This window comes from Apostichopus japonicus, chromosome 6 (genome assembly GCF_037975245.1).
Source record: "Apostichopus japonicus isolate 1M-3 chromosome 6, ASM3797524v1, whole genome shotgun sequence".
In the NCBI taxonomy this organism is placed as follows: Eukaryota; Metazoa; Echinodermata; class Holothuroidea; order Aspidochirotida; family Stichopodidae; genus Apostichopus; species Apostichopus japonicus.
Window position 1 is genome coordinate 6,182,123 of NC_092566.1, and position 14,036 is coordinate 6,196,158.

The 14,036-nt window shown below is 40.2% G+C and overlaps 1 protein-coding gene across 1 annotated transcript; it reads right to left on the minus strand.

Moving 5' to 3' along the window:
- Positions 1 to 3,727: 3,727 nt before the first annotated feature.
- LOC139968801 (visual pigment-like receptor peropsin) lies at positions 3,728 to 11,633 on the minus strand. The gene is made up of 5 exons (XM_071973216.1): positions 11,304 to 11,633; positions 9,412 to 9,522; positions 8,325 to 8,495; positions 7,223 to 7,455; positions 3,728 to 6,664 (listed from the first exon to the last, which is right to left on the minus strand). Exons 1-5 carry the CDS (start codon positions 11,386 to 11,388, stop codon positions 6,452 to 6,454), a joined length of 813 nt encoding a protein of 270 aa, XP_071829317.1. The 5' UTR covers positions 11,389 to 11,633; the 3' UTR covers positions 3,728 to 6,451.
- Positions 11,634 to 14,036: the final 2,403 nt, after the last annotated feature.

Sequence of the window (14,036 nt, forward strand, 5' to 3'; positions counted from 1 at the left end):
CGGAAATTTCGTTAGGACATGGGTGGGACATGTGTGAGGTAGGAAGGAGAGGTTTTGTTCCTTTAGCTGTAACAACTTGGCTATTTGCCAATTTTTGTTGGATTTTGATAGAAAAAGTAATACATTAAAGTGTTAGGTATTGCAATTTGTGTCAGCTACATATTACAATTAAATACAGTAAGAAGTTAGAACTCTGGTTGATGCATGTGTCAATAGCATGACTCTCCGTTATAGATGGATGGAGCGGAATATTGGTTTACTTACACCTCTTTATGATTTCTGCTATGCTATGGACAAACAATGAATGAAAACTTCAACTGTTAATGCACTTTCTTTAGTATGAAATATAAAAATGATACCGAGCCTGTTGGACGTTGTTAATGAGGGACTATAGTTTGGATTTGTGCCATGTTATTGCTGTCATCAATTTTTTTTGTCAACGTACCCTTGCTGTACTCGTAATTTCAATACATAAATTTCCATGGGAAAGATGTGTCAACATTAATGGAAACGTTATTTGGTCTTCTCTTTTTCGATTTAGTATAATTATAAACTACTGAGAAGTTGGAAATGGACAAGAAGTCGCGAAGTTCCCTACACTATCAAAATCATTTCCCCAGCCTACGGTACCTCATCTGCCCTATCCTGCCCTGTCGTTAACGACCCTACCTTAAATCCTATATCACCACATTAATACCCCCCACACACACACACACCGCCGAGTCCAGTGCAGGCCATTCTCCATTTGACGAAGCAAAGGTCGCAGAGTGGTCAAACATAGTTTATAGATTAAATTCTTTCATTGTTTTAGTAAATGATTTTCCCCATCAGTTCCATGTCGACTGCAAGTTGTTATCGAAAAGGGGAGGGAATGCTACTGGTGACAAGGCTAGATTAGTTATCGCCAACCTATACCTGTTGTCTTCAGTTGAACCGGGGGGGGGGGGAGGGGGCTTTGCTTTTGTGGAAGTTTGAATAATCTTACAGGAAATTTTGAAGCTACAAGTTCCTTTATATAATGTAACATTGAATACATATAGAATAGTACAAATTTAAAGCACCTGTGACTCTCGCTGATGTCATTTAGATCTTAATGAAGTTTACTTGCTAGTACATAAGTACCAGGACACATGCATGCATGCAGTTAAAGTAGTGTACATGCATCTGTGTACTAAAGGTTTAACCAATTGTCCAAAAGTTATCCTAAATTGACCTACTGAACATTCTTGGTATGTTTTTAGTCCTCATCATTCCTTTCTATGATTGGGATGTTGAAGAGGATGAAATAAACCACGTAATGGTCTATCAAGAGCAGGCGCGTAGCCAGGAATTTGCCAAGGGAGGGGCGAAATGTAGGCAAACTATCAGAGCCGTAGATACGGCATTGCAAACTATCTAAGCGTAGCGCCATAGTTGGCGCGAAGCGTACAAGGAAATTTTGGCTGAAAATGCCTCCCAAATCGCTGGAAATGGCACTTCCCAGGCCTTGTAAGTTGCATCTTAGCATTTCCTCTTTTGAAGTTACTAGCGATATCATAAAAACATTGAAGAGGAAGAGGAAGATTAAAAAAAAATTAAAAATATGCTCAAGGGGGGGGGGGGCGGCTGCCCCTTCGCCCCCCCCCCTTGGCTATGCGCCTGATCAAGAGCAGGATGATCAACTGGATCTCGGAAAGTGATGAATTTAGTGTGTAAGTCAATATAGAAATTAGTCGTGGTATGACACATATAATATTGAAGTTATGAAACATAATACCCATTATGCAGGATATACATTGTCTTAGCTGTTTACGGGGAGGTGTTCATCAGAATATTATCTATCAAGTTAGCTATAATACTGTGAGAGGTTTCTCTCTGGATGTATATCGGGCAGTGGCGGAGCGTCCATACAGTCAGGGGGCGGATGCCCCCCCCTGACGGACTCAAATGGACTGCTGGCGCCCTTTTCAGCTTTTTACCACATTTTCTTATTCGCGATTGACTTTTTTACAAAGATGCCACAGGGATTGTGATGAAGCGCATGTACTTTCAACACCCATATAAACTTCTGAATTGTCACAAGTGGCGATGAACCTATTTATTCTTCGTTTATCTGCAAATTAGCAAGGCCCGGAAAGGCGATCTATAGGGAGTATCTTTACTCAAAACATTTCTGTACGCTCCGCGCCAACCTGTGGTGGCGCTCCGCTTAGATAGTGTCGAAAGTGCCCCTACAGACCATTCTCGCCCCCCCCCTGACCAATACCCCAAGCTCCGCCACTGATATCGGGTAAGTCAGAGTCAAAGGGCAGGTGCAATGGTCTGCAGAGACCGTTACCATGGCTTCCACGTACTCCATTTGTACCAAAAATTGCAATTACGTTGTGATTACCTTCACGAGTTGATGAAATTAACAACTTCCAGTCCCTGATGTTTTACTACGCCAAGAAGGCTGTAGTCGCTATGAAAATAATGTATGCCTAGTCACAATGGTGGGTCTGAAAAGTTCATGCGATACGTTTGAGTACGTTTCAATTATGCCTTTTAATTTTCCAAAAAAAAACCATCGAAGGAAAAGATGGAATTAAATTCCAATAAAGGCACACGATGTATCGATTAATTATTAGTTTATAGAAGATGCGTGTCATTTTATAACCGAAACTTAAATAAATAATCAAGCAAACTTATTCGAATTCTGGTAAACGTCAGCGAAAAAGATGGCACTCGACTACTTGCATGCATGTCAAAACGAGCAGAAGATGGCGCTATTGAGAAATGAAGATGGCGCTATTTTGGGGGAAAAAGTTGTAAGTTAAATTATGCGTTCTTGGCATTGCTAGTTGAGTTGGAAGTTGGTAAATTATCGATAGGATTCATAACTGAAACCCCATAGCAACGCCGTTTATTACTTACAATCGTGATTAGTCTTTTCAGTATTTGATTTTTTGCGCTAATTAACTTTCAAGTAATGCACAGCAGTTAAGAAGGATGTCATTATTTGATCAAACGAAATCTTTACTTAAAATTTCAATGTGTGTTTGCCAAATTTTAGATTCGACCTTTCCAGCTAATTACTGCCCATCGGTAAAGAAAATTGGTAATATTGTACCAACACCGTTGGATAATGACATCTTCAACTGTTGTGGAAATTAAAACGCACTAACCAACCCACTCCCTCCCCTTACCAACAACCTCTTAGCAAATTAATCACAGAAGTCCCTTCATGTTAAATGTTATAGGCAGTGCTACACAATAATGAGAGAGAAATAACCATAATGTTAGCAAATTTATAAGGCTTTTTCAGGCCTAAAATTTGATAGAACTCCACTTTCAATTGATTTTAGGGATTTTACACTCAATGTGGTTCTCCATCACACGAAATGCGAGATTGATCCAAGCTTTTCTTCTTGAGATATCGTGCTTACAAGGTTTTCACTTTGTGGCCCCTGGTGACCCTAAATGACATTTGACCTCACCATTAAACAATAGGGTTCTTCTACTCAATGTGGTACTCATATACACCAAATATTAGATTGGTCCAAGCTTCCCTTCTTGAGATATAGTGTGTACAAGCGAGGCGTCACACACACACTCCCCGTTTGCAGGAATGCAGAGGTTACGATTATCATCGAACCAAAAATGGGCTATAGGTTCCATGAAGTTGTCGCATATTTAAAACAATACGCCAAAGTTTGCCAGCTGCAATTTATAAGACGATGAAGATAGTAAAACGAAATCAGACATAAAAGAGGATTAAAGCACATTATTTGATTCAGTGAAACCTTTAATGATATATTGATGGTTAAATGATGAGGTGCATAGTGTGTGAACATATATGAGACTGAAAAAAGTGTAAACAACGACAACACTGCTATGTGAGTGGAAATATTCAATCGGTTTACAATGATTCATGTAACATTTTACTCGTGACTTTCAATCCTGTGCAACATTATACCGTTAAAAGTTACTCGCTCTGTGCAAATCGTATACACGTCACGAGAAGGCTTGAATTGAATAGATTAAATTAAAAGAAAAGATGAACTGTCAACATATCACGTACTCTATCCCATTCCATTTCTGACGTCAGCATAAAAACGTGTACGTCCCCTCTCTCTTCCTACTTCTACTTCCCCCTCATCTTCCACTTCTTCATCCTCTGACCCCTCATCCCTTTCTCTGCCACTTCTTCAATCCTCTAAAGCCCCACCCCTTCTCTTCCCCTTCTTCATCCTCTAACCCCTCATCCCTTTCGCAACCAAAAATGTTTAGGTTTCAGAATACTTTCCGGAAGGAGATCAGCTTCTGAATTGAGACCATATAGTTTACCAAAATTCATATTTATATCAGAATGAGAAAAGAATCGCTGATATTCTAGCAGATTATATGCGATAACAATAGAAAACAATAGAAAATAACAATAGAAAATAAACTTTGGGACCTCAAAATGTTATGACAGACGGTTTTTTCAGATACCGTAGTATTACATAAAATAGACCGTTGGTGAGACCAAATAGGAAAGGAGTGCACTTTTTATGTATCTACAACTTTAGAATAATAGAGAAGCAATAAATACTGCACTGCAATTGGTCTACTTTATGTATACTGGTGAGTAAAGCACATTATGCATATTCATGAGTAGGTATCTCACAACACCAGATACGTACGTTTGCAAGATGTTTGCAAGCCCGGCACTCTCCTAACGGACATGTATGCAAACAAGAAGGCACTAACCTATAGGAACGTCACATGTTTACATCCTCATATAGCAGCGCATGCGTGTTACTACACTTGTTGTCAGGCACACCATATACAGTATAGTGCGCTGGACTAGCTGGCCGCTTAGTTTACTGGATCCAAAATTCAATCTGAAATGAAGGTCTACACAGGTTGGGGATTTTGAAAATGAACTGAGCAAAATTTAAAAAGCTGCCTTAGACGCTTCCGCTTCTTCTGCAAGTTATGTCCTATCGTTTAGGCTTAATTAGGCCTAGCTACAGTAGGCCTAGGCCCCTACACTACAGTACAAACTTCTGGCTTCATGCCTTCCTATCATACTCACGTCAGTGTTTCGTCAAGTTGCCTTGGGACCCTCGACGCGCCTGGGCTCAAACACGACACGTAAAGCAATTAGATTTATATCTCTGCCAAAATTGGTAAATAAGCATGGCAGGGTACGGGTAACAGCTAAATGCTTGACTTGTATCGACAAAACGACGTGAATCACATGTGATTTCTACATATATTTCTATATGTATTTCTCATACATTTCTAGGTGGTTAGTGCCATGTAATAACATACATGTCTAATCGCTACTAAACTTGCCGAAAACGTACTTAACAATCATTAGGGCCTAAATAGGCTAAACGTTAATTGAAACAAACATGTAAACAGGATTGCTGCTTAGTGTATACTTGACATGTATGTACGTAGTTTATGTGCGTTTATCAGTGTTGTCTGCAGTGTCTTAGTTGAAGTGAGAGGGTAATAAAAATGATAATCTTCAAATCATGTATATTATTAAAGGTCTCGCGCTATTCGTCGATTCTAAAATCCTATTTAATGGTGGGGAGGGGCAGTGGCTAAATTCTAAATTTCTTCCGACTGACTTAGGTAGGGGCATAAACAACTATGGAAGCATAGGCGTAGGAGCCTAATTTGATTTGGGGGGCTGTAACGACTTCCCCGAAAAATACAACCATAATTTTTCGCGCGGTCAGCGCGCGTTCAACATCTTAATGTGCATATCATATAGGCATTCATGTCATTACATCACATGCCAAAAACGCGGAGCGCGCGAAAAATTTTGGTTATATTTTCCGTGTTATTACCCTTCCATATTGCTTATAATTATTGGGGAAGTCGTTACAATAATAACGATAATAACAATATCAGTTTAACCATTGAAAAACACATTGCAAATTATTCTTCTTTCAGTAGGTGCCCGAAAAATTCTCAGCATATTGCCCGAATTTTCACCGAAAAATTTTGGTTGGGGGGGGGGGGGGGCTGCAGAGGTAAATCAATGTTTTTTTTTTCAAAGGCGAGTATGTGCCCCTGGGGTCGTTGAGGCCGACTCGCATGTACACCATTGGAAGTGGTTTACTTCTTCTCCATGCTGAATGTAAAACATCCACGACCAAACCATATATCACAGCTTGACGATGGGAATGGCCTCCCTATCCCCCCCCCCCTCACTCCTTATGCCAATGCAGCTAGATGTAGGACCAGGTAACGTCATTTCAAATAAAGAAGGGTTTGTTGAAAATTGTTGAAACTTTAATATACAAGCCTAATGTTAACTAGTTAACTAGTTTAAGTTAACTAGCTCAATGACAGTTTATTGTACGTTAGTGGAGATAAGTCAACATCTTGCGATACAAAACGTGCAAATGCAAACGTCCTAAAAAACAAAACAATTACGTGCATTGGACTCCTTTGAGAGCGCTGAAAAACAAAACAAAAAAGCATGGCGCTATTTCATTTTGGACTTCTGTGAATCCATGCCGGGCGCAGTCTTCGCCACGACCAGAGCGTTGACTATAGGCGATAGTTTTGCTGCAATCGGAGCCGAAGCGACCATCAGGATCGGCACGGCTTTGACGTCTTGCTTTACCACAGCCCACAATTCCTCTACTCCATAAAGTCCCCAACAAAGACAGAGGGAAGTCAGAACCAACAAAGTTTCCTGGGGAAAAATGAAACAGCAAATGAGAAACAGGAAATCTCCTATAGGTGAGCAGCAGTGCAACTGATTTGCACAGAGAGTAAGACGGATAGAGCAATGTCATCTCGAAAGGCGATAATGAAGAAATCTGGATCCCTTAATTCTTTAGAGTTTGTAATAGGTCTTAAAGAGGTAGTGATTTAACAGATTGGTGATATTTAGGTCGGAGAGGGAGGTTGTTGTTGGGGGAGGGGGGGGGGGGTGAGAAGAATATATCATATATCGGTATCGATACCATATTTTGTTTTACCATTATCATCTCTTTAACTCCCACTGTTACCCTAACCCCAACCCCCCCCCCCCCCCCGTTTTAGACTAACGTGGGATACGTCATTCGAATTACTCCTCTCCTTGAACATTTAATGATTCCTTTATATAATTCATTCTTGGGGAAACAGCAATTGTCTGGATGGGACATCTGATCTATACTGGTTCATAAAATATATATGTGTACAAATTTTCTTATTTTCAACTCAAACCTAGTAGTATTGATCTTTGACACGGGTGCATGATACTTACCTTTCTGTTAGGCACCACGCTGAAACAGAGGATGATGATAGGAATGAGAAGTGCCGCTGCAGTGTAACCAATCAGAAAGCTGAAAGCGTTCGAGTCATTGACGTCCATTTCATACAAACACCCAGCATTGTACCGTTCGGGAGTATAGCGCCCCCAACCGAGAATTGGTGCTGATGACCAAAAGAGGGCGTTGATCCATGTCAGAGCCAGAAGAACGGAGGAAAACCAGGATCCTAAGAATGCAAAAAGAGAGACGAAACTTCGGAAAGTCTTACAGATAAAAGTTAATCTGGACTGAACAGGATGGGTTTGAGGGATGTGGTGTGGTGGAGCCAGTGAGGGCAAGTAGTGGGAGCAAGGAGGTGGTGGATGTGCGAAGGTGGGGTAAACTTCCTCCTGGAAATTAACATCTACTCTAAGACTTTAGGACAGACGATCCGGTTGATCCATTTGAATGGTTTTGGATTGTAGTACTTTAACAGGATCCACTATCTTACGTGTTTTCTCCACAATCCCTAGACTCAATTTGATAACCTTTAATCAGATAAGTACATAAGCTTCCATTTACTTTAACATGGCTTCCCAACTAACTATATAGTTCAATAACCTCTAAATTCAACATAATATTATTATGATAGGGTTAAGGTTATGTTGGGGGGTGGGGGGGGCTGGGGGGTATGTTAACATTAATTATATTGCAAGATTCCATTGCCATGCACTACCTCTATTCTAGTGGTATTGCCTCGATCCCTTTAGGATTCGAAATTAATTCAAAATATGTTAAATTGTATCCATAGCCTCAGTGTGTGTTTGAAACATCACTATAATTATAAAAAGATTCTGTGTCGAAAAAGTAGGTGGCTTTGAATTGGTTTGATTTCTTTAAAATTGAGACTCGATTTCTTTCTTTGACTCGCGTCAGGTGACGGTCGAGTCCGAGTCAAGTCGTTTCTAGTATAAGTTGGGTAAATTCATGTCCTTTTGTGTTGCCGACTCGAGTCATGTTAAGTCATCCTTTCGGCTTCCCACTCGAGTCGGGTCAGGTCACCACGAATGAAGGATTTGGTTCAATTACAACGCTGAGCGATATTATATACGTTACCTTTGTCTATGTATTGATCCTCGACAGCAGTCATTAGCAAACTCCAAATGCCAACGGTGCCACAAAACAAGGCAAAAAACCCATACATATTGCAGGCAGTAGCACTAAATGGCCATCCGCTGGATGCAATAGATGATGCATATGCAGTGATTGGACACAAGACTGCGATACCTGTTAGTATAGGAAAGACAGCAAACAAGAAATATCAGTACAATTAAAAGAATTTCGGGGCTATTAGCGTCAGATATTTTCTTCAAATACTTAGGGTAGTGAAAGAACCTGTTCAACTTATTTACATACCACTAATAAGATGAAAAGAGTTACTGTCAAATCACCACACAGGATAAGTGATTTAGGTATTATTTTAATTTTACTTCCTACTTAGCTCATGTTGGCCTTTGGAACAGTAAAATAATTATATCACAATACCAATAGGTCATAGATATTCTTCTCCAAGGTAGAGGGTTACCCTGTTAATTTGGTCATTTATACATAGCGCCACCTATTTATTCGTCATCGTGTTACGCGTATGCGAATAGGCAACCTGTCACTGCTTAAAAGTTCTTTACTTCAAATAATAATAATAATCATCATCATCAGTAGTTATTTTTACGACGCTTAAGCGACTGCTGATGTGGGAGAAACCAGCATGGGCTTATGGATTACAACTTACACGTCGGGTGGCTTCAAATTCAACATTTCAACTCAAATAGACCGATCACTTAACAATGAAAGACATTTTTATGCGACCCACGTAAGAATGTAAGTTTTTCCTACTATTGTACCATTTTAAGGCCGTTGATATTACACAGACTTAATCTTTGACAAATTTAAGAACCTGCCAAAGCGTAATTTATTTACTCTAATGTTAATGGTTAGTTATTGAGGGGGTGGGGTAGGGTGGGGGGGGGGGGTGAGCACGATAATGTATCTACCATCACAGCAGAATTACATGATATGTATTTTGAACAGTATCAGAAACCTTACACAGATCTGCAGTCAAGCAAGGACCGAAGGTTTCATAGAAAGAAAAGTCATTTGGCTTTGCAGAGCTGATCAGAGTCAATAAAATAAATTACATAATTACCGAGATCTGCGAGGGCGAGGCTAGTGTAGAAGTTAACGTAGCCACTTCGGTGTTTTGTCATTCCCAGACATCGTCGCAGGGAAACAAGGGCACACACCAATCCAAATATCCCTGAATAAGTAAAATTAGCAACAGTATAATGCCAGCGGAAACACTTAAATGTATTAAAAATATACAACAGACAACACTTTGATGAGCATTTGCAATATAAAAAAGAAAACACATTAGAAATATGACTAACATTAGAAGCAATAACAAAGGAAACAGAAGAAATGCCAACCAAAATCACTAAGAAACACGACATAATTAAAAATGCTTTAACAAACTAGCACCAGTAGAATAAAAAAGTAGTATCAACAGAAAAGAATAAATAATAAATATAGAGAAATAAAGAAAGAAAAGAAACTACTCAGCAACAAGAACGACACCAGCATTAAAAGAAGTATCAACACGAGAAACAACATTAGATAGAACTATAAAAACACCCGAAGCAGCAAAAATAGCGAAATAGTAAAAAAATAGCAACCTCGAGAACAGAAAAAGCGCGATCAAAAGAAAAAAGATCCGAAACAAAGCCAACAGTTCTGATTAGTTACGAATATGGATAGCTAATAAGTATAATGAGTTAATTAATCCTGCAACTGTATAAACATACAGAGACCTTATACTAGAGTACGGTATATATTTTTTATGCGATCTTGAAAAACAAATTGGGAATTATGTAATTGAGTTCTTTATTTGTAACGCCTGTTAAAGGGGTTGAAATTAGTAGGATTAATAAATTTTAGTGCCGTTTCACACAAGTCATCCGTCTGAAGGCAAAACTAATACACACGGACACACAAATACAGAGACACACGCATGTCTTCTTACCCGCATATCCAACAAGGTAAGAGTCTACCCTATGTTATTGCGTCAACGTATATGACCCCCCCCCCCCCACACTTAGTCACATCAATCTCAGTGCCTCGATCAGAGGATGTAAGGAGGGCAGCAATTTTTGTTTTACCATTTTTGCACAGACTGTAGACAGCCTGAATTCAACGTCTCCTCCAAAGTACATTACACGTGATAGGGAATAGATATTAGGTACATACTAGGCATAAACCCATATATACATATTATCACGTACCATATGCGATGATGGATCACCCCGGAGATTAAAAGACATGGTAATTTAAACAATGCCCTTCCACTGACTGCAACCAGCCTGCAATTTAATCTAATCTCGCTATAACATCTAATTGCGCTTTTGCATATCACAGTGGCTATATGATTACAATTACACACAATCTAAATAGTCTGTATAGTGTTAACCTGGTAAGTCTTCACAATGTCGGCTACATTGGTACAATACTTGTTTCAGGGTAACAGACATGTGCATATAAAACGAGAGGCCAGTGTTCGAATCCGGGTGGAGGCTGGTAGTTGTTTCAATGTTCTGGATTTTCCAACTCATTACATAGGCCTATATGTATATATATTCATTGGTCGTTTATTTCCATTTCATTGACCAGGGTATATTCCAAGTATCTATTTCGAGATCCCGCGATATCAATTATTAAATAATTTCGAGTTGGTTAGAATCATGATTGATCTCTAGGGTAAGGCCAAATATATGACTTAGCCAAGAAATTCGACACCTGTACTGACTGATGTGCAGGCCTATCGTCAGTAATAACCTATACGGTGCCCAAGTAATGTTGAATGATACACCCGTAGTATACACTAATACACTAAATACTATATACCTGCATAATTGCAGATGTATACGGAATACTATAGTCAAAGACGTGCAGTATTGCAGCAGCAATTTGCGGTTAAGAAAGACATACGTTTTCTCAAACTATACCTGTAATAACAACTACCATATTACTATAAATCATATTTACCTTCTATGGTAAAAGAAAGTGTGATCGCTTTCCTCCCAAACAGCGACAGCTCATCAGAAGTGTTGTTTGTCGTGTCGTCTGCCATTTCACCCTGTCAGTAGAAGTCTCTGTATAATAATATTAATATAATGTAGAAATGCACTCAGTCTGTGCTGGATATCTAATCCCGAAGCAGTATAGTACAATCTCTCTGACAACTTGAAATGGTTTCTTACGTTATGTGTTATTCCAAAGTAATCTCTGACACATGAGACTTATTATACCCGACGGGTGGAACTGTACAAAGCCAGCAGACAAAGAACACACCTGCCTCACCTATCGGGAAGGACAGATCGATATGTATATGTATGTATGCACATTGTGGCGGTCAGTATAATTAATGTATGTAACCAGCTTAACACTTAAAGCTGCAGTTCTTACTTTTAATAACAAAACATTGTGCCACACTACAAAGGGTTATATTCTCAGCTGACCAACATGTTCGGACAGTAGGCACTGTTGTTTGGTAAAGGAACTACTCACTCGTAAGACAAATAATTATAGCCCAGCGATATGTATGTATGTTAAGCGACATTGATTATTCTAGCTTTACCGTGCCTCGGGCTGATGGGTTAAATATTAAAGATAAAAGTATATATGAATTCTATACATAAAAAGCAACACAACTTCAAGATAGCCTTGGAATTTGTAAAAGAAAAAGAAGAAGGAGAAGGAGGAGGAGGAGGAAGAGAAGGAGAAGGAGAAGGAGGAGGAGGAGGAGAAGGAGAAGGGAGAAAAAGGAGGAGAAACATTTATTTCTTATTCACGGCTTGGCTTGCCTATATAAAGTGGTAATTCTGTGTAAATTGTCAGGTTCAAAAGCACCAGGGGGGCTCTCTGTCCATTCATAACACCCCACCCATGGAATGGGGGAGTGAGGAGAGGAGAGGTACCTGCTTTCTCAATGCAAATGTTCTAAGAGCATAAAAATCGGGAAATTATATTGTTTCCCCTTTGAATGGTTTTGAACGTATAGTCTCTCGCCCCAAACAACAAATTGGCCCAAATACAAAGAAATATTAAGAAGTTTATATGTATGATATGCCTTAGGGAAACGAGAGCAAAATGCGTTCATATGTTATTCTATATATGAAATGTGAATAATCGTATACCGTACTGTTCGTTGTATACGTAGAAATTTCCCCTTTATCTGGCCATTCCGACGCAATCAGCCTTCTAGGAAACAACGTAAGATATCTCTACACACATTATCCTCAACCTCAAGCTATTGTTTTTAAGTTTAGTCATGAATATGTGTCTACGACCAGCTATATAGTCATTCACTGTATTAATTATGCGTTATGCCTTTCACCTGTATATTTGAGTCACCAGTACTTTTTTATATATTTTTTATTAAAGATCAAATTAACGAGAAGAGTAGGGCAAGTAGAGGCTGGGGGAGGGCAGCATCTACTAACTGGCGATCGTTCGTGAAATTTGAGTATTGAAAGATCAAAACTTTACCTGTATTTGTCGCTGAGTAAGCTATTGAATACGAAGAAACACCGAGGTACGTACACACACTGACGTAATTCACTATGTATCGAATGTGTCGATTTACGGGGTGTACTGGAAGGTGGTATATAGCTATAATATTCGTGGTATGACGTCAGTGTGAAAATTATCCATTTATGTTATGATATGGAATGCACATATTTTCTGTTGATTTATTCGTAAAAGACGAATGTTTCCATGAGGAAGTTGTACTTTCCATTGCCTGGCTGAGATATTATTATATAAGGTTGAATGCGTACATACATGCACAACTGACTAGAAACATAATGTGAAGTAAAGTGTATGTGAGTACCCGTCAACTTGAATTGAAAATCCAATAACAACATGGAATATATATATATCTATACTGTATCAAAAGGTATACTATGAACAGACACTGCAAAATGAAATGGAAATTAACGACAAAGGCAAATGCATATGCATATGCATATCCACATCCATCCGTCCATCCATCCGTCCGTCCGTCCGTCCGTCCGTCCGTCCGTCCGTCCGTCCGTCCGTCCGTCCGTCCGTCCGTCCGTCCGTCCGTCCGTCCGTCCGTCCGTCCGTCCGTCCGTCCGTCCGTCCGTCCGTCCGTCCGTCCGTCCGTCCGTCCGTCCGTCCGTCCGTCCGTCCGTCCGTCCGTCCGTCCGTCCGTCCGTCCGTCCGTCCGTCCGTCCGTCCGTCCGTCCGTCCGTCCGTCCGTCCGTCCGTCCGTCCGTCCGTCCGTCCGTCCGTCCGTCCGTCCGTCCGTCCGTCCGTCCGTCTGTCCGTCCGTCCGTCCGTCCGTCCGTCCGTCCGTCCGGCCGTCCAGCCAGCCAGCCAGCCAGCCAGCCATCCAGCCAGCCAGCCATCCATCCATCCATCCATCCATCCATCCAGCCATCCAGCCATCCAGCCATCCAGCCATCCATCCATCCATCCATCCATCCATCCATCCATCCATCCATCCATCCATCCATCCATTATGCAATGTTCATCTCTTGGAAAGACTTGCATATCATAATTTATAGTCTTTATTTCTCGAAACAGGTTGGGCGGGGGAGAGGGTCTCATATAATGGCATTTATCAGAAATAGTCTTGTTTAGAGCAACATTTCCTCCATAAACTAGAAACAATGCAACCACGGATAGACTAGATAAACCTAGGATCAGACAGGGCTAATAAGCACACACTGTTTCATTATCTCCTCTTGTATT

What these genes read in the sequence shown, in the direction of transcription:
- LOC139968801 (XM_071973216.1), bottom strand. Translation starts at nt 11,388, where the DNA reads ATGGCAGACGACACGACAAACAACACTTCTGATGAGCTGTCGCTGTTT. An exon ending in CCTCGCCCTCGCAGATCTCG is followed by an intron (nt 8,496 to 9,411) that starts GTAATTATGTAA and finishes CTATACTAACAG; the next exon opens with GTATCGCAGTCTTGTGTCCA. An exon ending in GGATCAATACATAGACAAAG is followed by an intron (nt 7,456 to 8,324) that starts GTAACGTATATA and finishes TTGCATTCTTAG; the next exon opens with GATCCTGGTTTTCCTCCGTT.